General features: G+C 40.7%; 1 protein-coding gene across 8 annotated transcripts in view; it reads left to right on the top strand.

Moving 5' to 3' along the window:
• The window catches only part of SRPK2 (SRSF protein kinase 2), a 130219-nt gene that overhangs the window by 73970 nt on the left and 31621 nt on the right, over positions 1-24628 (top strand). For all 8 annotated transcript variants that reach the window (XM_064165958.1, XM_064165961.1, XM_064165959.1 and 5 more), the window contains 4 exons: positions 15975-16126; positions 20863-20971; positions 21492-21579; positions 21826-21913. In XM_064165958.1, the coding sequence (XP_064022028.1) occupies positions 15975-16126; positions 20863-20971; positions 21492-21579; positions 21826-21913 (437 nt within the window). The remainder of the gene's footprint in view (positions 1-15974; positions 16127-20862; positions 20972-21491; positions 21580-21825; positions 21914-24628) is intronic.

The raw sequence follows: 24628 nt of genomic DNA, 5'->3' as shown, positions 1-24628 counted from the left end.
ACTACTGAAATTTACTAGAGTAGCTCAGACAGCTTGGAAATAGATGAAGCTGCATTTACAGCAAACCAAAATTTACAAGCATGTAAAGATATTGTGTATATAATTATGTACAAATACGAAGTAATACAGAAATCCAAACTCCCTCACAGACAAGTAAAGCTGCCCAGAAGGGGCTCAAAGCTACTCCCTCTTTCTCTCTCTGCTTTCCCAGACAGATAAGCAGAACCACCAGCAAAGCTTGCATTGTTATTTGTCAGTGGAGAGATTAGAGCAAAGAGGAGCAGCGTTGCAGACCAGAGTGGGACACATTGTCGACATTTTGGCTTTTTATCCCTCTCAGCAAACCAGTGAATGATATGGACTTCATCATTATTTTCTATTCACAACCAATGATTTAATTTCTCTCATTGAAATACTCCAGTTAGTCTCAAACCAGCACAGGAGACTTCTGCTTTCATGGGGTCCTAGACACAGCCCCCATGTTTCTCTCCTTTCACTGTCTGAACTCAGAGTAACTTTGGTATGAATGAATTAAAGACAAGTTCACAGTTGCACTTAATTCTGTAAGAAAATTGTGTGTGGCAGATGTAACTTATCACTCTCTACCTTTTGAAAGGGGAGGGAATGCTTTGGTTTTGTCTATTCCTGACACTTCGTTAGGAAGATTGTAGTTTACATTCATAGGGATAATGTATTGCATAGCACTTGCCCTGGAAAATGCCTGAAATAAGTGCAAAAAGGGAGGGGCAGAGGCTGAAGGGGCAAAATAATGTAAATTTGTTTGCCTCTTAACTGAGGCAAAATCTTTGGACTTGTTTCCTCCTTTCACTGTGGGTGGAGGCTGTTGTAGCTTCAGTTCTCAGTCAGAATTCAGGACCTGAGCTGCTGCATTTCTGATGTCACTATTTTCGTTTAATTGATCTAAATACTTTTTCTAGCAGAGTCAGAAAATATACAGGAAACAAATGGCTGTAATCTTCCTGTTTATATCCTATAACTGACCATTTTCTGCTCTCACTGGGATAGGTCAACTGAAGGCTCTGCACAGAGGCTGGAGTTGTCAGCAAGCAAAACCTTGAAGCTAAGCAGGAAAGTTTCCCCTTCATTTGTCTTTCTCCTAGCTTAGATTTGTATTTCACACTGCAAAAACCACCACCCCCCTCCTATTTATTATAATAGTTTTGCTTCTGTTCAACTAATATTTGATTATTGGGAAACCACTTCTGCTACATGTATGTGAGCATATGTTAGCATATAAAATACTGTGGCACAGTTTCCAGCAGAGCTGGAGGAAATTGCCAAGAAATGTGAAGTGCAGACTAATATTTTATAGCTAAAAAGCAATTTTCTCTATAGCATTCTTTCCTCTTCTTTTTGTCCTATTTATGTATTTATTACATTGATCTTTATCTTTTGCCTATTGGAACTTAACATTCCCAATACTGTTGTCAAGTCTCTGTCCATGTGCCGCGGAAGGTAGAGTTGAGAATGCTGCTGAATATTGAACTGTCTGAACAAAAAAAAATCACTCCAATACTAGAGTTCTTGTTTGGTCAAATGAGCAGCTGCTTTCAAACTATAGTTTCATTATTAATGATTCATGAAGATATTTTCATTTTTATTTAGTGTCAGACATAGGTAAATAACAGACAGCTCTGAGAAATAGCAATTTGTACAGAAATAGCTGAAAGGAAGATGACTTTTTTACATTATTGGGTTAATTTGCAGCCTGCTACTGTTCTGTAGGGGCTTTATTTGAATATATTCTTACAAATGGGGGCAGGGGAAAGTTATAAAGTCCAGGCCTCCTGTGCAATCATAATAATGAAATTAAAATGAAACATGCTGGACTATAAAATTTAATAAAGTCCTTCTACAAATGTATGGAAGATTTCTACCAATTTATAAGTTGCCTGAAGCAACTACTATGTTGTCTATCTAAACTGCTAAGCAGAAACCTGCTTCAAGCTCAGAGCTGTCTGGCCTGCACTGACTTTTGCAGATAGCTGACAATGAAGCCCATGTGATTGGTTTTTAAATTATTCCCATTTTACCTTTATCTGTTGTCACTGCTGTACTTCTCTGGTGGAGCTCCTCTCAGAGAAATGTTTTCTGATTAGTTTCTCACTTCTGATCTTCTCCCCTAATGAGAAAAAGCAAAATTATTTTATTGAAGTCTCTTCATTTGTTAAAACAGCTTTTGTCGCTCACTTGTGATTAAATACTTTGGTTTACTGCTTACTTGATCTGCACATTGCCCTCTTTTTAGTGCTGGTATAGAGGGAGTCAAGTCAACAACCCCATGTCAAGCTACGAACTTGAGGATGTGTGGTTGGAAAGCTGTGACTTGGAGAGGGACTTGGGGGTTCTGGTTGACAGTCAGTTAAACAGGAGTCAGCAGTGCCCAGGTGGCCAAGAAAGCCAGGGGCATCCTGGCGTGGTGTCAAGCAACAGTACAAGAGGAAATTATTTCAAGCTGTGCCAGGGGAGATTTCGTTTTGGATGCTAGGAAATATTACTTCACAGAGAGGGTTCTCAGACATTGGAAATGTCTGCCCAGGGCAGTGGTGGAGTCAGCATCCCTGGAGATGTTCAAGCAGTGTGTGGACCTGGTGCTTAGGGACATGGTTTGGTGTTGACGCTGTAGGTGCTGGGTTGGGGGTTGGACTAATTGATTTTGGAAGTCTCTTCCAGACAGATGTTTTCTGTGATTCTGTAATAGTTTCCTCATCTTTCTAATTTAGCTAGGTAGATTTTATCTTTGTGGCATGTGGTTTCAGAATTTTAACGATGAACACTACTCTCCTCTCTTGGTTTAGCCTACAGTATCTGGTATTTTCATGTTAATACTTTTTTTCCTGGCAATGACAATTATTTGTCCTTTAAACATGCATTTCTGAGGATGTTGTGGCTATTTTGAAGTCATATTTTAATGATAAATTGCACATGATCTTTTCAAGAGAAACAGCACCTAGGTAGTTATCTTTTATCCGAAGATAAAGTTAACTTAAAGAAGATTTTTCTGCATTATTTTGCAAAGTGTTTGTCTCATGACCTGTCTGAGGTTAACTAAAGCATAGCAAGAGTCTGTGTATGACTTTGGTAACTATTTTTAATTTCAGGTCTCTTTACAATTCTGAAATCTTATTTACTTAATGATATGTGTAATTATTTTGGTGTAAAATGTTATTTTTAAAGGAAATGTCCTTTCCTTTTGGAGCTACTGATTAATCTACTTCCATTCAAAGATGTAATAACTCATACCTTAATCACATTCTCATTAGAAAACAATTAGGCAATTCTGGGGAGTTGTAGTTATATAAGCTAGTCATAGACCTAGGATGTTAAAACCAAGAAAAAACCTGTAATGAAAAATAGTTTGTGTTGGTTTTGGTTTCCCAGAAAATATATATATATTTGTTTAGTGAAGTGGGGTTTTTTGTTTGCTTGCTTTTTAAAAATGTTTGTGGTCCTTGGTCAAAATACTGCATCAGGCCTGGTTCAGTATATTCATACCAGCATTTTAGCTGTCAAAATGAGAAATGATACTCAGCCTGTGTCTCTCACTCTAATATTTCTAGTCAGAAATTCTTTCATACAAAAAAAGAACCCAGCTCAATAGTTCAATACATTTTACCTTTGAAAAGGTGTTCTCAGAAAGTCCATCAGAAATAAGGGTTATTTAGAGTCTTCAGAGCATTAACTACCCCTTTAAACAGATTCAAAAGGTATTTTCCATTCTGTCATTTTACAGTAAGCTGCCTAAAAAAATGGGTTTGATACTGGAAACTGCTCTGGGGCAGTAACCAGTTGGGTTGTTTGTCCCTTAGAAGATTGTGTGTGTCTGTCTCCTGATCTCACATCTGTTGAAGGCCAAAGGCTGGCAATGGCCAGTTGCCCAGAGAAATCTCCATCCTTGTGGATACTCAGAATGAGCCATCTGGACACAGTCCTGGGTAACTGAGTCTAGGTAGCCCTGGTAGACCAGAAGGGTGTACAGATTACCTCCAGAGGTTCCTTCCAACCACAGCCTTTCTGTGAAGGCCAGCCCATGTGGGCAGACACAACTTGGATTCAGCAAAAAACCACCCCCAAACCCCATCAGAATTGTGTGGCACTATATTCACTGCAATAGTTTGACAAGAAATTTAAGGGGATCAAGGAGAAAGAGAAGAAAGATGTGCCATCCTATGACAAGAGGAATACTGAACATTAGGTTGGCTTTCTCTCATTTCAAGACCTGTTACAAAAGAGCCTCTATAGTGTTTTATGGTGGCTTTTGGAGAATAATGTAAAGGGGTTGTCTTGCTCTTAAAGAAATAAATACTTCTTTCACAGAAAAATTCAAGAGCATGTGTTTCTATTTACTTATGAAGTAGGAGCTTGCCAGTGGTTTTTGACTGAAAACAGGAGAATATCAAAAACAAGAGAAGGAATATACTGAGTTCCACATATGTAAGTATTTTTCCTAAGCTGTGATTTTGAGGCTAGTAATATAAATATACTTTGAATGTCTGATAGAAACAATCTGGGATTTCTCTAAGCCACTTTAGCCTGTCTGGAGGCCTTCAATAAAATCATAACCATTATATATTTTATATATATATTCTCTGTTGTATATTATATAAATATTGCTTAAGCTCTTTTCCTGCTTAACGGAACCTACATTGGCAGTAGAAATCAGGGCCAGTTTCCATGGCAACGTGGTGGCTCTGGGAGAAAGGCTGATGCTGTGCTGTGGTTGGTAATTTTTATGCAGGGGAAGAGATGCAGAGCTGCATTTTTAGTTAAGAAATGTGTTTCAAGGCACAAGAGCATTTTACTTTTTTAATAAGTCTATTTAAAAAGTAGGACTGGAAGAATGAAAATTGAAATCTGTTGTTTGCTATTTGCAGTAGAGAATTTATTTTTGTCATTACAAACAGCACTTTAAAATGTATCCACAATTACTACTGCTCTTTCTGCATGGAAATAGTGAGGAGTCTTCTGTACTGAAGACAAAGGAAGTTTTGTTCTGGGGCAAAACAGAGACAAAATGGACTGGATTTTGACTTTGTCTCCTAGTCCTTTCAGTCTGATTTTCACCTTCTGATTTCTTGTAAAATAATTTTACAAAAGTCTTTGAGGATTTCCAGAGAAATACTCTTCTTTTTATATGACAGCCTTAACCTCTGGATTTCTTTATTTTCTCTGAGTTTTCAAAAAGTACTCCTCACTTGCTTGTTCTTTCCATCCTCTGCTAGTGGTACTCAGTATACTTGCTTCTATTTTTTCATGATCACAGGGATGGGAAGGTGGTGCCAGGGAGATGGTGGAGTCACCATCCCTGGTGGGGTTCAAGAAAAGACTGGATGAGGCAGTTAGTGCCATGGTCTAGTTGACTGGATAGGGCTGGTGGATAGGTTGGACTGGATGAGCTTGGAGGTCTCTTCCAACCTGGTTGATTCTATGAAGAGCTCTGACACTGACTCCTCTATCTTTATTTTCCCCTTCTGAGAGGAAGCCAAGCCCCTCATGTCCCATATCTACTGGAGAATGTCCAGAAGTTCTGCACAATTACTCCTCCTTGTGTATTTTTGTTTGCTATTTGTGTATTAGTTGTCAGCATTGTTTATTTAAAAAATGGTTGCTGCTGGTACACAGATATTTGAGAGGAATTCAGATGAAATTGGAAGAATCATGGACATTGTTTCACAAACTTTGTTCTGCATGCTTGTAAAGGTTGCTGATCAGGATAGACCGTGATGTGTGGTGAGCTGAAGAAGGTGAAGCTTGTGTTTAAAATGAAAAAGCCTCTCTCTTATACTTCACTAGAAGTTATATTTTGAAGAGCTTTGATGAGAAGCTTAAGTAGTTGTTTTCCTTGTTATTAATGAAAAGCTTAGGCTTGAGGAATGTGTGATTTAAAGGTATCAGAGAGCTTTCTATAAATGCTACGTTTGGGTAGCATGAGTCATTAAGGGAAGGGATTTCTAAAGCCTGTAGTTTCTTTTCTATCTTCGATGGGATTAAGGTGAAGATTTGCTCATGTCTTCGCATTTCTGTGCCTCCTACACTGCAAAATACTTGCTTCACCTTGTTGAAGTGGGATGTTCTGAGAAGTTGGAACCTTCTGAGCTGAACCTGGCTGGAAGCAGCATTCTTCAGAAGTGTGAAAGGCTCTGTTCTTCTCAATGAATCATCTTTCCCGACCCTAGCGCTATGCAGTTAGTCTGTATGTGGTGTTACCTAGCAGGAGTTAATCAAATGTTTAAAGGGAACTGATTTATTCTGTGACTTGTGTAGAAATCTGAGTAGATGAAATCTTCACAGAGGACTGTTAGCCTCTTCTCGGTCTCTCGCACCCACACTATCCATCAGAATTAAGCTTGAAGGCATTTTACACTTGTCCAAGGCTCAGTTGCTTTGTCATGCTGATGACTTAAAGAAATCTCACTGATAGTGGAGTATCTCTATCTCGTCCTACAATCAGCATGTGTTTCAGCTGCCATCTTCTCAGAGCTTTAGCAGATCAAAGCTCTAAATGATCGCCTGTGTGCGCAGTTGTACATCTTCAGTCAGGAGCAGCAAAACAGCTCTGCCGCTAGTGTAGGTACATAAGGTGAGATGAGCTCGGTACATCTTCACCTCCCCTCAACTTTGTCTCTTGATGCACAGTGGTCCGAGTTTCCTTCAGCTCATTTCCATCCATTATTGCTGATGTTCTGCATAGCTTCTTAAAGACTTCCCTAAGGCTTGTCAGATAACTGAGCCAGTGCCAGAGTAGACTTTAGCTGTCTTTGACACTGCCTGAGCTTGGGGAAGGTCAAGCAGTACATTGTAAACATACGTAATGTGTCCTCATTTTAGCACTAGTCAGGTTAACGAAGGTTTGACACACCATAATGCCTTAGTGTTTCCCTTTTCTGCAGCAATAAACCTATGTTGGTCCTCATTTTTTGCTTGTAGTATGTCTTGAATTCGAAGAACTGTCTCTTTCATTTACTGTCATTGCAACTCTGCACCAGATTGTTTCTGACCTTTTCTGTGCTGTGCCGATTATCCTGGCCACTTGACTTTTGGAACCTGGAATTGGAAAGTTCTTCAGTTCTGCAAACAGTTGTGTAGTGGTCACCATTGTCCTTGAGGTGGAGTTACTTATGGGAGAAAGGTGAACTGGAGATGATAGCCTCCCAGTAGTAATAGTTGCTGTCCAGTTGGTGTTGTAAACTGGATTCAGAACTTACCAGATGAGTCTCCTTTCCTGAGCTGTATAGTTTAGTGACATGGTAGGTGAAGCTTCAGTCTCAGCATTCTGGTACCAAGGCATAAGGTATGGAAAAATCCCACTCTGGGAGGTAATTGCCTCTTCTCTGCAGGGGTGGCCATTCACTTGGGATACTGTGACAGCTAGGATTCCTTGAGTGTCTTTCCTCCATGGATGAGATTTTTTCTTTCTGTTAGGAATATTGCTGGTGAGGTAAAGCATGCCAAGGCTGGAATGAGTCAGGTCATCTGATAATCCTTATTCTTGGACTTACTGACACAAAAGAGATTCTGAAAGCCTCATGGGAAATTGTTGCAGTATTTGAACCCAGTTGTTGCAGTATTTGAGCCAAGATGAGAGGGCTTTATAATACTGAAGTTAACTTCTTCTGAAGTAGCTGCTGCTGGTTGATGATCCAGTGAAATTTGTATTCCTAGGGAAGAGCTTTATGGTGAGGAGCAGAAAATGAAAGAGATCTCTCTGCTCTAGCACTCTGCTGCTAGGCTGGGGTGGTGGCATGATAGGACTGTAGTACTCCCTGCTTGAAGTGGTGTTCATTTACAGCTACCTGCTGTTTCGAATGGAAGAAGGCAAAGTTCTTTGGCATTTGACTTTGTATGTTGAAGCCCAAGATTGCCTCCAAAGGCTGATCAGCAACGTGAGAGAGAAAAAGTTGTTCTCTGTTTAGCCGTTTGTTTGAGGTTACAGAAGGTGCTGTGTCTGAGCTTGCTTTGCTCCAGGAGGAGTTTCTCCTACTGTTTGATCGTATGATGGTATCTTTCGAAGGAATGTTAAGTCCCAAGAGGACTGATAATTGTGTTTGATAATGACCAGATGTAGAAACTGTGCCAGATGCTTGTGATGTGCCAGCAGTTTCTCTTTGGGTGCATGGATTTTCTACACATTACAGTGTAGTTTTGCAATAGAGTGAGTGAGAAACCTGAGGCTGTTTAGTCTGGAGAAAAACTGAAAGGGAATCTTATCAATGTGTACAAATATCTGAGGGGTAGGTGTCAAGTGAAGGGGACCAAGCTCTTTTCGGTGGTGCGCAGCAGTGAGACATGGAGCAACAGCTACAAACTGGGAACGTAGACGCTTTTAGCTCAACGTGAGGAGAAACTGCTCTACAGTGAGGGTGCCAGAGCCCTGGAGCAGGCTGTCCAGAGAGGTTGTGGAGTCTCTTCCTCTGGAGACTTCCCAAACCCACCTGGGTGCATTCCTGTGTGGATAGGGCTGAGTGATAGGTTGGACTGGATGATCTTGGAGGTCCCTTCCAACCTCTAATGTTCTGTGGTTACTGTCAGAATACAGATAGCACTTTTCATGTAAAACAAACAATTTCTTGGAGTTAGAGATGTGGCTCCTTATGCTCTTTTTCCTTGTTGGCTTAGAGCCTTTTTTCCTAAAAAGCAACAACATGGTCTTTGGCATAATTGAAAATAATTGTAATAAACTACAAATAATTGATCATAACTGTTAACATTTAAAATTATTCCGAATTCTAACCAGTTTCAAAGTCTTGAATTATGCAACGTAACCGCTCATTGAGCAAGAACTTGGGCTTTGTTTAGATCTGTCTGCTGTCTTTGTTGCTTGTTGTCTGTGTGGATCTATTTAGAAAGCCTTCATTTAAGGCTGTCTCTGGTTCAAAGGGCTCACTGTTAGAAGGCACCTGTCTAATTAAGCTAAATCTGCATTTGGGAATGAATAGGCAAGAGTTCAACTGGTAAAGCAGACACCATTTGAACAAACAACAAAGAGAAGCCAAGTAGGAATTAACAGCTGGAAGAAAGTTGTATACAGGGATTTCAGACTTTAACCCCTTAGAGCACCTGAGGGATTTTGCCTTCTAGGCTTGGAGAGAATCATAACTGAGACGTTTCCAGCTGGACCCACACCCACTCAGTGACTGCTTACGGCATTCCCCGAAGAGATTGGGTGGACATGTTGGGGGGGTTGTAACGCTGTTGGAATACAGCTTACTCAGAAGTTTGGTTTATTAACTGTGTGACTTGGTTATTTCACTTCCTTTTAGTTGTGTTTTCGATTGCAAAACAGTTTCAGTGTAAGGGCAACGAGGCTGGAGAAGGGCCTGGAGCACATGGCCTACGAGGAGGGGCTGAGGGAGCTGCGGGTGTTCAGCCTAGAGACGAGGAGGCTGAGGGGAGGCCTTTGCTCTCTACAGCCCCCTGAAGGGACGTGGGAGCGAGGAGGGGGCAGCCTCTGCTCCCCTGTGACAAGCAACAGGACCAGAGGAAATGGTTCCAAGCTGCCTCGGGGCAGTTCAGGCTGGATGTTGGGAAATGCTTCTTCACAGAGAGGGTTATCAGACATTGGAATGGTCTGCTCGGGCCGCACTGGATTCACCATCCCTGGAGGTGTTTTAAGCAGTGTGTGGGCCTGGCACTTAGGGACATGGTTTAGTGTTGACCCTTCAGTGCTGGGTCGAAGGTTGGACTTGGATGATCTTGGAGGTCTCTTCCAACCAGATGTTTTCTGTGATTCTGTTAATCTGAGAATCTTGAGGAGAGTTTTGTTTTCCCCTCAGAGGTAGTTCTTAGCTTCACCTCACCAATTTCTGTCTCCTCCCTGGTTTTTTTTGTTGTTGTTTGACTCAATCTGTCTCCTCTGTGCTTTCTTAAAGAAGGGGAATCAGGTGCAGATCCTAGCTACTTTCAAAGTAAAGCTTTATTTACCTGAAAGTCATCCTTAAGTTAATGAATTCAGTAGTTCACTGTGCCTGCAGTGCAGTGTTCACAGAGCAGCACTCCTGTTCTATGCCTGCTCCTTGTGAAGAACAGGAAGATTTCTTCAAACAACCTTTTTGTACAGCAATCTTCCCTGCAGTGCATTATTATCCATTGCTCAATAATAACAACAATAAAAACAGGGGTTTTTTGTCTGTGAGAATTTTGGATAAAGAAACCTGAAGTCTGTTGTGGTTTTTGGTAATGGAAGCAATTCATTTGTTGAGGAAAATGGAGGAATGTCTGAAGATGAAGCGACTACATAAGGTCAGACCCAAAATCCATCTGCGTTCCCTCTGGCCAGTAAGAATTGCCTGGGAAAGAGCACAGGCTTGGGCCTCAGTAGGCTGAATACTCTCCCACATCCAGTGATCTCAAGCTGAATGGTTTTGTGAGTAAAAGGCAGTTTTGCATTAGCTGTCCAGTTGATTTTTTTTTCTTCTGAGAGTGCTTTTTTCTGAGTTCTGTTTGAACTTAGCTACCTTCTCTTATCTATGATATCTGGGGAGAAGAAGTGGCTTCAGTTTAAATGTTATATGGCATGAGTAATTTATTTTTTTCTTTAGTTTTTCTTTTTCTGTCAACTTGGCTCGATTTGTGTAGGGAGAGGCAGTGAACAGTCATTTCCTATTTGCTTTCTCTGTGTCTCAAGATTTTATAGGTCTCTACTGTCTGTTTTCCTGGCTGTAGAGTTTTGCTGTGTTGAGATGCCTCCCCATGTGCAAGGCATTTCATGTTTTTATTCACCCTTGCTGGCTTTTTTTTAACCTTTTCCACAACACAGCAGCAAAACACCCCACAGCATCAACGGCAAAACCTCCTGAACAGTTCTTCCTGAATTTCTCAGGGTGTAATTTTCCTGACATTTTCAGCTTTTAATGTTATGGAGATTGCTTTCGCTGTTGGCTGTTCCCCAGCTGGAACATGGAACAGGCAACGTGTCAATGGCAGATAACAGTAAAATGAAGTTGTCAGTAATTTTACATTTCTTAAAGTGGGTGATTGATTTTTCTGTAAGACTTCTGCTGTGTATTTTGCCTCAGCTTCACTGCAAAGGAGAAATGATTCAGTTTTTCTTTTGATTTTTACTAAGTATTCCCTGCAAGCAGGTTAAAAAATTGGATTTCATTGCATTTTGATTGGATGTTGCTATATTATTATTTTTTTTTGTCCATTTAAAAGTGAGTAATTAAAAGGTAGCATCCCTACTAGTTGATTTCTTACAGTGCTTCCTTCCATACAATGATAAGATTTTAATTTACTGAGTTCTCTTCATGCCTACTGACAGAATACTGTTGAGTCTGGAAATTGTCTCATCTTTTATGCTTTGATGGTGATTGAAAGACTTTGCAAGGGTGATTGCCCATTGGAATGGACTTCCCGGGGAAGTGGTGGAGTCACCATGCCTGGAGGTATTTAAAAGGAGACTGGATGAGGCACTTAGTGCCATGGTTTAGTTAATCAGGAGGGTTAGGTGATAGGTTGGGCTCGATGGTCTCGATAATCTTGAACCAAAGCAGTATCATCTAGAGCAGATTACACAGGAACACATCCAGGCAGGTTTTGACTATCTCCAGAAAGGCAAGCTCCACAGACCCCCTGGGCAGCCCGTTACAGTGTTCTGTCACCCTCACAGTGAAAAAACTCCTCCTTTTCTTTACATGAAACTTCCTATATGTCAACTTCCACCCACTGCCCCTTGTTCTGTCATTGGGCATCACTGAGCAGAGCCTGGCTCCAGCCTCTTGGCGCTCACCTTTATAGACATTCATGAGCTCACCCCTCAGGCTCCTCCTCTCCAAGCACCAGAGCCCCAGCTCCGTCAATCTCTCTCATCTTTGTGGCTCTGTGCTGGACTTTCTCAAGCAGTTCTGCGTCTGTCTTGAACTCGGGGCCCAGAACTGGAGAGAATACTCTGGATGCTGCCTCACTAGAGAAGAGAAGAGGAGAGGGGAAGGAGGACCTCTCTAAACCTACTAGCCACAGCCTTTCCATTTCAAGAAACTCTATGCTGGAGAAATGAGATCTAAGGTAAATAAAGTGGGGTGTATCACAAAGGGAGATACTGTGCATAGAATAGTTACAGAACAATTTTGGTAGGAAGAGACCTTTAAGATTATGAAGTCCAAATGTTAAACCAGCACTAAACCAGTTTCCAAATCTCCATATCTGCACATCTTTTAAATACCTCCAGGGATGCTGACCCCACTATTTCCCTGGGCAGCCTGTTCCAGTGCCTTACAAACCTTTCTTTGAAGGTGTTTTTTGCTAATATCCAACCTAAATCTCCCCTATCACAGCTCTTTGTCCTTTTGCTTTTTTACTCAGGACAAGAGGCTGACCCTTACCTCACTACAGCCTCCTTTCAGGCAGTTGTAGAAAAATATAAAGTCTCTAATACAGGATGCACACTGTATTCTTGTTGAAATGTTCACTGTAGCTTGTCTTTCCACTTCAATAAAAGGGCTACTAAGAAATGGCAAAACTGGAGTTCTTTCGTCAGCTGCTGGCCTACCTAACACAATTAAATTACATGTTGGCAGAAAGGCAAGCACCGGTGATGCCAGGATGAGTTATCCAACTTGGCAGCAGAATTTAAGCAGCCAAGTCAAGTGTTAATGACTTGATTTTTCACATATACTATAGAAATGTATAAGTGGACAAACCCTAAGAATCTCTTGCTGAGAATCCTAAACTGAAGGAAAACATTGCAAAAGAAGCCAATAATACAGAGTTAGCACTCAGCATTTATTTCACTCTTTTTCATGTCCTAATGTTTTACTGCTTCAAAAGATGCAAGCAAAGCTAGAAAGAAAAACCAAAGATCTTGCTTAGTTTAAATCAGTGTTCTGTTGTTAACAGATAAATCATAAATCACTCCAGAAGGAAATAAGTAATACCTTTCCCTTCTTCCTGATGTGTGCAGAGGACAGTAAGAAAATGCTCATGATTTACCAAGTACAGTGAGGACTGGAGACAGCAAAAAGCCCAGCCTTTTAAAACCAAAGATCTAAAATATAGTAGCTTGACAGAGACTAGGAAGCAGCTGTTCTCTTAATCTGTTTCCTAGGAATAAATTCAAATGCTGACTTTTTTGAAATCTTGGATTGTACAGCCCTTCCCTCTGTTGGAGGGAATTTTTTGGCATTCTTTGATGTCTGTTTCAAAACAAGCAACAAAATATGTAAATCTCAATTCCAGAAATTCTTCCAGTTGTCTTTAAAATCTTGACTTTGTCTTGGGAAGAAATAGACTAAGTAGATGTTATCTGCTAAAAGACAAAATCAGCATCACCTCAATGGATTTTTGAACTTATTGCTGTGACCTACCCTAGGTTTTGTTATATTTTTACCTCCTTATCTGACCAAAATAATAACATGGAAACCTGTGGTGAGAGACAAATACTGGTATTATGCAAAGTAAGGAGTCAAAGCACTGATGGAAGAGCCTGGGACACCACTTTCAGATCTGTTGATGAACTGTAGGCTTTGTTGTCATGCTTTAATTTTCTGGCTCATCAATAGCATTAATAATTTGTGAATGTTCATAGTTGCTTGTCCAAGATGTCCTGTGCTCGAGCAGATGATGTTTCAAGGCTTGTAAATTAGATCCTTTTACAGTGATTTGTTGATTAAAGCTTTCTGATGACATCAGACTGGGCACAGGGGCCATCAGCTTGCTGTCACCATGAAACCAATGGAAGGCCGTTACTGTAGCATTGCAGTAAGATTAACTGGTCAGAGAGTCCTGTCCCTTCCATTTGCTCTGTCTACTTTTCACACAGTGTACCACATAGAGACATGTTGGCAACAAAGGAGGAAACATCAGGGGCAAAAAAGAGCATAGTTTATGTAAATAGGAGCATTTGCAAACATTTATTATGTGCTCAGGTAGCCTTCTGGCCTTTGTTAAGAACAGTGCATCCAGCAGGAGTAGGAAAGTGATTGTGTCTCTGCACTTGGCACTGCTGAGGCTGCAGTTTGAGTATCGTGTTCAGTTCTGGGCACCATGGTGTAAGAAAGACATTGGGGCCCTGGAGGGTGTCTAGAGAAGAGCAGCAAGGCTGGTGAGGGGGTTGGAGGGCAGGGCATACAAGGAGCAGCTGAGAGAACTGGGGTTGTTCAGCGTGAAGAAGAGAAGGCTAAGGGCATAGATCTTACTACTCTCTAAGGAGGTTATAGTGAGGCTGATGTTGGTCCCTTTGCCCAAGTAACTAGTGATAGGAAATGGACTTGAGTTATGACAGCAGAAATTTAGATTGGATATTAGGAAAAAAAATCTTTACTGAAAGTGAGTGTTGAGGCATTGGAATGGTGCTCGGGGTGGTGGTGGAGTTGCTGTCCCTGGGGGTGTTGAATAAGCATGTAAATCTGGCTATTCAGAATATAGTTTAGTTGTCATGGTAGTTGGGTTACAGTTGGGCTTGATTATGAGGGCCATTTCTAACCTTTATGATTCTGTGGTTCTATTCTATGATTATTTATCCTCCAAATGGATCTCTCATCTCTCCTCTTTCTGTCCTAAATTTTATGTGGTTAAAAATTACCTAACCCTGTTGTTTGGGTAGATGCTCACAATAACTTAAGCCATTAATAAATTAATTCCACATATTCCTTCTTAAATCTATCCATTTACTGAACGAATAGCCAAATGTTATTATGGGAAAGGGGTAGCAGGCAGATAAGTTTGGTATGCACACAACTTCCAGCAATGTCCTTTAAAGTAAAGGCGTAAGAGCAGCTGCTGTGCAGGCGGCGCACGTTGCCAGTGGAATTTATTTCTGACTGTGTACTCTTCAACTCCAAATGCTCTGTCTTGAACAATTGCAGTGTGTAAAAATAAAAAGTGGAAGGGGGAATTATGAAGAGAAGTAGGATCAACATAAATAGAGTTTTTAGTCATGATGAAGGAAGTATTTGAGTCTAAATTTTAGGAGCTGAGAAGTTAGCAAATTACAGATTTCTGTTTCTAATGTGGTTTTCAGACAGCTTCAATTTGGAGTAGATAGGGATGCAAATTGCAGCAGTTTTTGGTGGCACTAGGGCTTGAAGTTACTTTGCAAATGTATTTTGTAAGTGTATTTATTTGACAGGTACCTAGTTTTTACTTGTGGGAAGTATGGATACAAAAAATAACAGCATCAGCCTCTTTGGAAAGGTATTATTTCACAAACAGATGTGCTCCTTCCCTGGATTTCATTTATGTGGATTTCAAAATGTGAGTAGCTTGTGAATGTGTAGGAATTCTGAGTACAGGCTTTTCCAGAATAGGGTCTAAAACATTTTTAATCTTCCAAACTGGAGGTGCAAGCCAGGATTGAAAAAAAAAATCAAATTCTCTTAGGTGATGATGGTGCTGTGGGTTTTGGTTGATTGGTTGGTTGGTTGTTTCCCACTCTGTGCATATTAAAGCATACTGTGTGTGTCCTGCAAGTGTATCATAGGCTACCTAGGAAAATGATTTTTTCTCTCTTTCTGATAGCTGTTGTCAGTATTTTTTATACAGCTTTCCATAGTCTTGGCAGCAGCTACAGAGAGAGGAAGTGCATTAATTCGTCTGGTTGGGGTCGGTGTTGCAGGAAGAGTGTTTTCATGCTGTGCATTAATGAGATTTTCCTCCTTCAGCTATCAGGCAGGAGGTTTTGAATAAGTTGGTGTTCTCAAAAAAATATTTCTTCTGAATTGTGCTCAAGAAGATAGATCTAGTAGCTCATCTGCTCCTCAGGAATTCTGAAAGCTCATCCATGTCTGATTATGTACTTTATGTATTTTTGCAAGCTGTTCCAGCCAGTATGTCCAAATTCATTTGGCACCTGCTTTTGATCTAGTCAGTGCCTCTCTAGAGTTCTACAGGTGATGTGAAAGATGACAGTGAGAACATGTTAGACACATGCCATGGGTATTTTCCAAGGCTTTTTTCCCTCCCCTCTGAGGGGCTGCAAAGTCTAAATTTACTGAGTGTGCTCTTTCTTTCATTTTCAGGCCAGAGCCTCAACAGAAAGCTCCCTCTGCACCTCCACCTCCACCCCCGCCCCCACCGCCACCCCTGCCAGAGGCCACTCCACCAGAGCCGGAGGAGGAGATTTTAGGGTCTGACGATGAGGAGCAAGAGGATCCTGCAGATTACTGTAAAGGTGTGTGCAATTTAGCAGCATCTCTGAGGGTAAACATCCTGCAAGTCTTAACTCTGATTCTTGGGAGATTTTTAGAGACCTGACTGAATTACAGAACTTACTTATGAACTGCTGCTCATTTTGGCTCCAGGTGCACAGTTGTCTTCAGTTCTTTTTCACTTAGCCAATGTTCCATTTATTAATAAATACATTTTATGTATTTTTGCAATAAATACACAAGTATTGCATCCCTTTTCTCTTCCTGATGTCCTAGATAGAAGACTAGAGAAGAAACTTTTCTTGAGTGATGTTAGTTAACACCCAAGCCAAGCCAAACAACCCCTCCTGTGCTTTGAAAGGTTATAAAATACTTCTGTGCCTTTAACGATGTCAAGTACATTTATTTTTGAATCTGTTGTTTTTTCCCTTCTCTTCCATCACCCAGCCCAAGATCTTACATCTTTTTCACGCTGCCTTTCACAAAGAGCCCTCAGACTTGCCTGAAGCTCTCCATATCTTCATTTTAGCTCTTTATTTGCTTGATTTTTGTAGTTTTATATTGTTAAGTGCATAAAGACACGTGACTACAGTGCTAACAGTGCCCTAAGTTTGCTTCAGTGTCACCGTTAAAGCTACAAGTGTGTTCCCATGTGTTCTATACTTACATAACAAATCATAAATAGCAGGTCTGTTAACTATGGTATTAGATTTCAAACATACTGATTTAAGAAACATCAAAATTACATCACTCCAGATTGTTGCTGAACATGCAAAAAGCACTGTAGGCACATTGATTGTATCTCACGTTCTGTATTCCTCATATTGAGACGCTTGTTGTGTCGCGTATGATGATGTCTTCTTAATCAGAAGTTCCTGTGTAAACCTGGAGATGTGCTATTTCAAGAACCCCCTTTCCCAGCCTGGAATAAGTCAGTTTGTATTTTCAGACTTAACAATTGGAAGTATTTTGTTGTGGTGTAAGAAGTTTTATTAACATGTGATATTTCAGAGATTTAAGTGGCTTCCAAATAGCCATAGTTAAAAGCAAACAGTAAACTCAAACTGAATGTTGAGTTTCGCATCAAGGAAAAGAAAAACATTTGCACATTCATTCCTTAAGACAGCTCTTTGGATATTTGCTGTTTAAACATCAGTTTACTTGTAAACATCTGTATTTCTCTGAGATAAGTGTTCCAGGATCCCCACTTAATTCCCCCTGAGGTCAGGACTGCGTTTCATTTAAAACAATCCACTGTTGTCTGTGTTCCAGTATCTCTTGCCAAAATCTCACCATCTTCCAGATGCTAAAACACAAACCAAACAGAAACTAGTCTGAAGTTTACCTGCTTAACAAGAGTCTCTGTGACTACAGCAGATCATATGCTTTTAAAGTCAGCTATGTGCTAAACTAAGAATACTTGAGTATTGCCTAAAAAATGAGAAAGAACTGCTGTATACTTCAAGGTTCTGAACTGAGGCTCTGAATTGATAGAAATACAGTGGAGATGGTTCAAGTTTGGTTCCTTTGGATATTGCTATCATAGAATGGTTGTAAGGGACCTCAAAGATCATCCAGTTCTAACCCCCTGCCCCCACTAGAACAGGTCACCCAAGGCCTCATCCAACCTGGCCTTGGAATACCTCTAGGGAGGAAGCTTCCACAACCTCCCTGGGCAACCTGTTCCCGTGTTTCACCACCCTCACTGTAAAGAACTTCTTCCTAACATCTAGTTTAAATAATCATGATTTATTTCAGTGAGGTCAGTGGTTTTGCTGCTCCAATAGACGGTTTCTCTTGTTTTCTGATCACGATTTTACATAAGCTGACCAACACAACTCCTTGAAGTCTGCTGGAAGGATCAACATAAGAATCTGAGTCAAATGGCTGTATTGGATGCTTTGGGGCTCTACAGGCTTCCTGTTTATTTTATATGGAGTGTGGGGAATTAATAAATTACTTGGTAAAGAATTCCAGAGATGGCTGTTAGACACCTTATTTCCCTTTGTTGGAGAGGTTGCTATATCAGTTTTGAAGATGCTTGTTTGATTTAGGTAACCTTACCTGTGTTTACAGAATGGAAGATAAATATTTGGAAAGCATAATTTATTCTGGAAGTCTCATCCTAACTTTGTCTCCAAAATGACAATCTCCTAGGATTCTTGAGTGAGGCAGATGTATGCTCAGCTACAGTCTGAAATCTCACAGGAAGACAGTTTTGATGAGGGAGTATTTAATTCTTTTTTAAAGAAAAATATATTCAACATTTCAGCTGTTTGCTGGTAAATTCCCATTGCTAGGGTGGTTTTGTTTCTAATTTTATTCTTAAGGGTGTTTTGCTATGTGCTGAGCTCACACCTCCACTGCATTATATGCTGGCTGGTAACTAGTCATAATGGTATTTTCAATTAGGAGGCTGGATTAGTTTGAATTAGCACTTCGTATAAAAGAGATAACTACCAGCTATTGATGTAATGCAGACTAACCTCTGTTCCCTGGCAGCTCTCTCCAGGGCATGTTTAAATCTGTGGAGTGACTTCTGTTGGTGTCACTGAACTTAGATTAAATGTTTGTAAATCTTTATTTGCTGAAGGAATGGCAATATCTAAAGTCCAACTACATAAATTTTGAAAGGGTGCTGGTGTTCATGGATGTAATTGAAATTCTTTGCTTCTCTGATCATCATCTTTGCCCCTTGGAGATGTCTCCCATTCATCCAGCTCACAAAGGGAGTAATTCCCTTTACAAACACAGAACTAGCTAGTCACAATTAACCAATGCATTCAGGGGACTTTTAGGAATAATGGTCTCATTTTTCTGACCCTCTTTCTTGAGTGCATGTAGCTGTCTGGCTGTGAGAGAGGTTTTTTTTCCTGTGTGCTGCAGTGAATAGCACAGAAGGGTTTTTTTTTGGTGTGTTAGCAGCAGCTCCACTTACACATTGAGGATTGTCAAATACCAGTGTTGTTTTTCCCAAAGTCCATAATTTTTTCTCAAGTTGTTAATTTTGCATAGGTGCTTTCTTGTTACCATGATTTTTAGAAGGCTTTGTGTCAGATTGTGCCTTAGGAGAGGAGAAAGTGGCTTGTGAAGTACATCTCCTTGGAGAATATGTTGCTGCAATTGGTATGTGTGGCATATGCTGGTGTATTGCTATAATTAGTTGTGAGAGAGTCATAGGGACCAAAATAATGTGACTTACATGTATACTACTGGTATTCTTGCAATACAAAGACTTTTCTAAACTAACTTAACCAACCTCCAATTTGTTAATTTGATGTCTTTGATTTCCTCTGTAGAGTGTTCTCTCTCCTATGAGTGATGGGAAGACTTCTTCAAGCCTTGGCTTATTTTTGACCCTTTAAGGCATGCCACAGGCTATCTGCAGTCAGACAGACTTTATAAGGCAGTTCTTTACCTAAACTATTTTTTTGGAAACATGTTTCCCTGTATTTAAATTGTTCATTGAGTGGCATGCTATTAAGATGTTACAATAAGGAATTAGTTTGTTTAGTGGAAAAAAAAAAGTTACTTCTGGATACTGAACCTTAGAATCAACCAGGTTGGAAGAGACCACCAGGATCATCCAGTCCAATCTAGCACCCAGTCCTCTCCAGTCACCTAGACCATGGCACTAAGTGCCTCATCCAGTCTTTTCTTGAACACCTCCAGGGACGGCGACTCCACCACCTCCCTGGGCAGCCCATTCCAATGCCAATCACTCTCTCTGTGAAGAACTTCCCCCTAACATCCAGCCTATACTTCCCTTGGCACAACTTGAGACTGTCCCCCCTTGTTCTGTTGCTGGTTGCTTGGCAGAAGAGACCAACCCCCACCTGACTACAACCTCCCTTCAGGTAGTTGTAGACAGCAATGAGCTCTGCCCTGAGGCTTCTCTTCTGCAGGCTGCACACCCCCAGCTCCCTCAGCCTCTCCTCATAGGGTTTGTGTTCCAGGCCTTTCACCAGCATTGTCGCCCTTCTCTGGACATGTTCCAGCACCTCAACATCTCTCTTGAATTGAGGAGCCCAGAATTGGACAGAGTACTCAAGGTGTGGCCTGACCAGTGTTGCGTACAGGGGAAGAATAACCTCCCTCGTCCTACTGGCCACACTCTTCCTGATGCAGGCCTTTCTGTCTAATGGGACCCCTGTGTAGTGGTTTAAGTTAGCAGTTCAGATAAAGCTTGTGGTTGCCTGCTCTCTCTCCTTCCTTGCTGTAAAAATCTCAGACATGAGAAAAATGCTTTGCTGCTATGGGCAGGAACCAACCAGAAGAGCATCAGTAATGTCTGCATTGTTCTTAACATCTTCTCAGGAAGTATTTTATTGCTGCCTTCAGTAGAAAGTGAATGGGAATTTAAACAATCTCTCTTGTGATTCTGCAATCATGCAAAATAGGTTGACTGGAGAAGCTTCAAATATGATAAATAATATAAATCTTTCCTGCACTCTCTGTGAAGTAGAATGGTATAAGCCTGGGGAAATCAAGAACAGATGGTGTTACCACTAACAAAAGCCATAAGAGAGAGGGGTGAATAAACTCTACAGTAGTTGCAGGACATGATTATTTTTCCCCCCTCTGGGCCCATCTAAGGCAGAATTTGAAACGTTACGGTAAAAAATTTCCTTTGATTTCCTATTTATAGGCTTTATATTTTGAAGAGGAAAATGTATGCCAGAAGAATTATTTGAAAACTTTGCAATTATTGTTTATTTTCTGAACATGTTTTTTTCCTCCCTTTTTTTTCCCCATAAAGGAGGCTATCACCCAGTGAAAATCGGTGATCTTTTCAATGGCCGGTATCACGTTATCAGAAAGCTAGGATGGGGACACTTCTCTACAGTCTGGCTATGCTGGGATATGCAGTAAGAAAACTATTTGTTTCCACTTAATTCTTCTCTTACTACATTATTTTGCTTGCAGTCACATACTGTTTCACATGCATGGTGAAGTTACATAGATGTCTGTTATCTTTATGCTGGAGGATGGCTGCAGTCTTATTTTGCTCTTGGTTAAGGGTGTAGTTTATAAAAGCTCTCAAAACAAGTATAAGTCTACTTTCTTCTGGAAATCAACTTTTACTTACTGCATTTGCATGTTTTCTTCAGCATGTGAGATTAAGCTTATGTATTTATCTTCAATGAAAAACTATAACTATCTTTATTGAATGATAAAATGTGTACCCAAATTCCTCTTCTAATGACAGTAGTACTGAGACAAAAGATTCAATAGAATCAATAGAATTTAAAGTTGAGTTTAAGTGTAATTCGTGTGTTCACTCTCAAAATTCATTAGGTGATGAAATGTTCTGTGTAAAATTTTCCATCCTTCCAAGTTAGGCTGTTTTAACTCAGAGCATGTGATGTAAATCTTCTTCTTTTCAAGGGGAAAAAGGTTTGTTGCAATGAAAGTTGTAAAAAGCGCTCAGCATTATACGGAGACAGCCTTGGATGAAATAAAGTTGCTCAAATGTGTAAGTACCACTCAAGCAATACAGTGCTCAATTATAATAGCAATAATGACTTAAAATAAAATAGTAGAAGATTGATTTTAAATTTATTTTGACCTTCTCCTTTTTTTTTTTCCCCAAATAGTTGGCTTATGTGTTATCACCATGCTGAAAGCTCCAAACCATTGTCTGACTTCATGTACCAAGCTAACTTAGTATTTTAAAGTGAATGATTTCCTAAACTGTCAAATGTTTACGTTCTTGGTTTAGGTTCGTGAAAGTGACCCTAATGATCCCAACAAGGATATGGTTGTACAGCTAATTGATGACTTCAAAATTTCTGGAATGAATGGCATTCGTATCCTTTTGAAACCAGGCCATCTTCATTAAAAATTATCTACTGAGATAAGGTAGCATTTAATTCTGGCCTTTTTTTGTTGCTGTTGTTAGCCTTCTTACCTTAAATATGTAGCACAGAAATACATGTAAATGTGCAGAGCAGTCCAGTATGTAAGGCTGTGGTCAGAGTGAAAGTCACCTAGTGTTTCTAAACATGATGCAGAACAGAATCACAGAATCATTCTGGTTGGAATAGACCCCCCCCAGGATCATCAAGTCCAACCATTATGCCTACTCTGCAAAGTTCACCCTTAAACTGTGTCTTCAAGCACCACATCCAAATGGCTTGTATACACATTCCAGGATTACTGACTCAACCTCCTCCCTGGGCAGCCCATTCCAATGCCTGACCACTCCTGCCATGGAAAAACATTTCCTAATGTCCAGCCTAAACCCACCCAGTCACAGCTTGAGGCCATTCCCTCTTGTTCTATCACTGTTTACCTGTGAGAAGAGACCAGCACCAACCTCTCCACAAGATCACTTCGACTAGCTGTAGACAGCCATGAGGTCTGCCCTCAGCCTCTTCTGTTTCGCACTAACCATCCCCCGCACCTTCAGTCGCTCTTCATCAGATTTATTCTCCAGGCCCTTCTTCAGCTTCCTTGCTCTCCTCTGCACTGGCTCCAGCACCTCCACATCCCTCTTCTAATGAGGTGCCCAAAACTGAACACAACACTCGAGGTGTGGCCTCACCAGAGCTAAGTCTAAGGACACAATCACCTCCCTACTCCTGCTGGCCACAGTATTTTTAATCCAAGCTGGGATGCTGTTTGCTTTCTTGGCCACCTGGGCACACTGCTGGCTCATATTGAGTTTTTTGTCTATTAAAACCCCCAACAGCAGCTTTCCAGCCACACTGCCTCAAGCCTTTAGCATTACTTGAGGTGGTTGTGGCCCAGGTGGAGGACCCGGCATTTGGCCTTATTGAAGCTCATGCCATTGACGCTGGCCCAGCAACGAATCCTGTCATGGTCTTCTTGGAGTAGAGGGAGCATATTAAAAACTGGAGCTCTACTGAAAAGGTTTTTATTAACTGAAACTTACAAGAAGAATATTTCCTTCTAGACTGGTAAAGGGAGAGAGTCAGTTTCATGAGTCACAGAATCAGAGAAAACATCCAGTTGGAAGAGACCTCCAAGATCATCCAGTCCAACCTTCAGCCAAACAACTGTTTAGACAGACAGAAGGAAAAATAGGGAAGCATCCTGTAATATGTTTATAATTATAGTAGCACAATAAGAATATATGTGGTGATATAATAATTGTAAGAAATTTCTCTCCAGATAATATATAACATTAATTAAATGCCATAGAGCCTAAATGCTGCCAATCCAGAAATGTTCTTCTGTGTTGGTACTAGAGCATTATTTCATTTAGCTGATGTTTAACCCTCATCAGATTTCTAAATGCCCCTATAATGTGTATTTGTAGATAGATACTTACAGGTCTTTAGTCAGGTAAGAGCAATTTTACGTACATAAGCCTGTCAGATGATGAACATTTGTTCTTATTTTTGTTGCTCTGCTTATTTTTCTCCTTTTCAGACATTCTCCAAACTGCTTTTAAGTGTGTTTCATAAGAGGCACGTCTGCTGGGTGGGCTTTTGGTTTAGTTTTTGCTGGAGGACTTTATCAGGATGTTAGTGTTGTGGGAAGATTCTGGGGCTTACAAGGCTGTTTCCTAAATCTCCATTCACACCTTTTGGCAAAGTCTTTGTTGTGGGCCATCTGCTTTACAGTTAGGCTGTTTCAGGTCAGGTTGGTATATCACACAAAGTTAATTTTGCATACCTACTCCAAACACTTGAGCCACTTGTGTGTCTTCTCCTCATTCCAGTTGTCCCCCCAGCACTGAGCATGAGTTTGTCCAAGATCTCCCAGAAGAATGCTGCATGCTTTTTTTTTTTTTTCAGTTAGACATCAGTTATTTTGGTGTGGCCCTCCCTGTCTTTGTCTGCCTCTGCCATTCCTCTTTGCTTCTTCCTTCTCAATGCTCTCACCTCTCAGTTATTTAGTTCCCTATACCTTTTTTTCTTTCCTGGTTTCTGGCACTGCATAGCACTTCTGTAAGTGCGAGGAATGTCAGGAATGTGCAATGGAAGGTCAGCAGCAGTGGTCTGAAGTGCTCTGCATGGGTGTTCTAAATTTCATTTCTGAATGTTGCAGTGTCTTACCTCTGAGATCTGTGTTGCTGTAGTGTTGCACTTTCATTCCACGGGCTAAGATAATAAGCCCTGAGAACTTCATCCTTTTTCCTGCTGTTTGCTTTATTAGTGACTTCAGTTCACTGGACATTTGTGTGATAAAGTAGCCAAGGCCATTTTCTCTTTTGAATGGAGCAGACTTTTGTAATACTCTGAGTAGGCATATTGATACGGTTGGGAAATGACTATTCATTGTCTCCTCTGTTATAGGACTTAAGGAACATAAAGTGAGACAAAACAGGTAGCAGCAATCAGAATCACAGAAAACATTCAGTTGGAAAATGAGACCTCCAAAGATCATCCACTCCCACCCTCAACCCAGCACTGAAGGGTTGACACTAAACTATGTCCCTAAGTGCCAGGTCCACACTGCTTAAACACTTTCAGGGATGGTCACTCCATCACTGCCTTGGGCAGACCATTCCAGTGTTTGAGAACCCTCTCTGTGAAGAATTTTTTCCTAGCATC

This window comes from Pogoniulus pusillus, chromosome 27 (assembly GCF_015220805.1).
Source record: "Pogoniulus pusillus isolate bPogPus1 chromosome 27, bPogPus1.pri, whole genome shotgun sequence".
Classification (NCBI taxonomy): Eukaryota; Metazoa; Chordata; class Aves; order Piciformes; family Lybiidae; genus Pogoniulus; species Pogoniulus pusillus.
The sequence above is the reverse complement of the archived record's forward strand: the minus strand, read 5'-3'. Positions and strand labels throughout refer to the sequence as shown.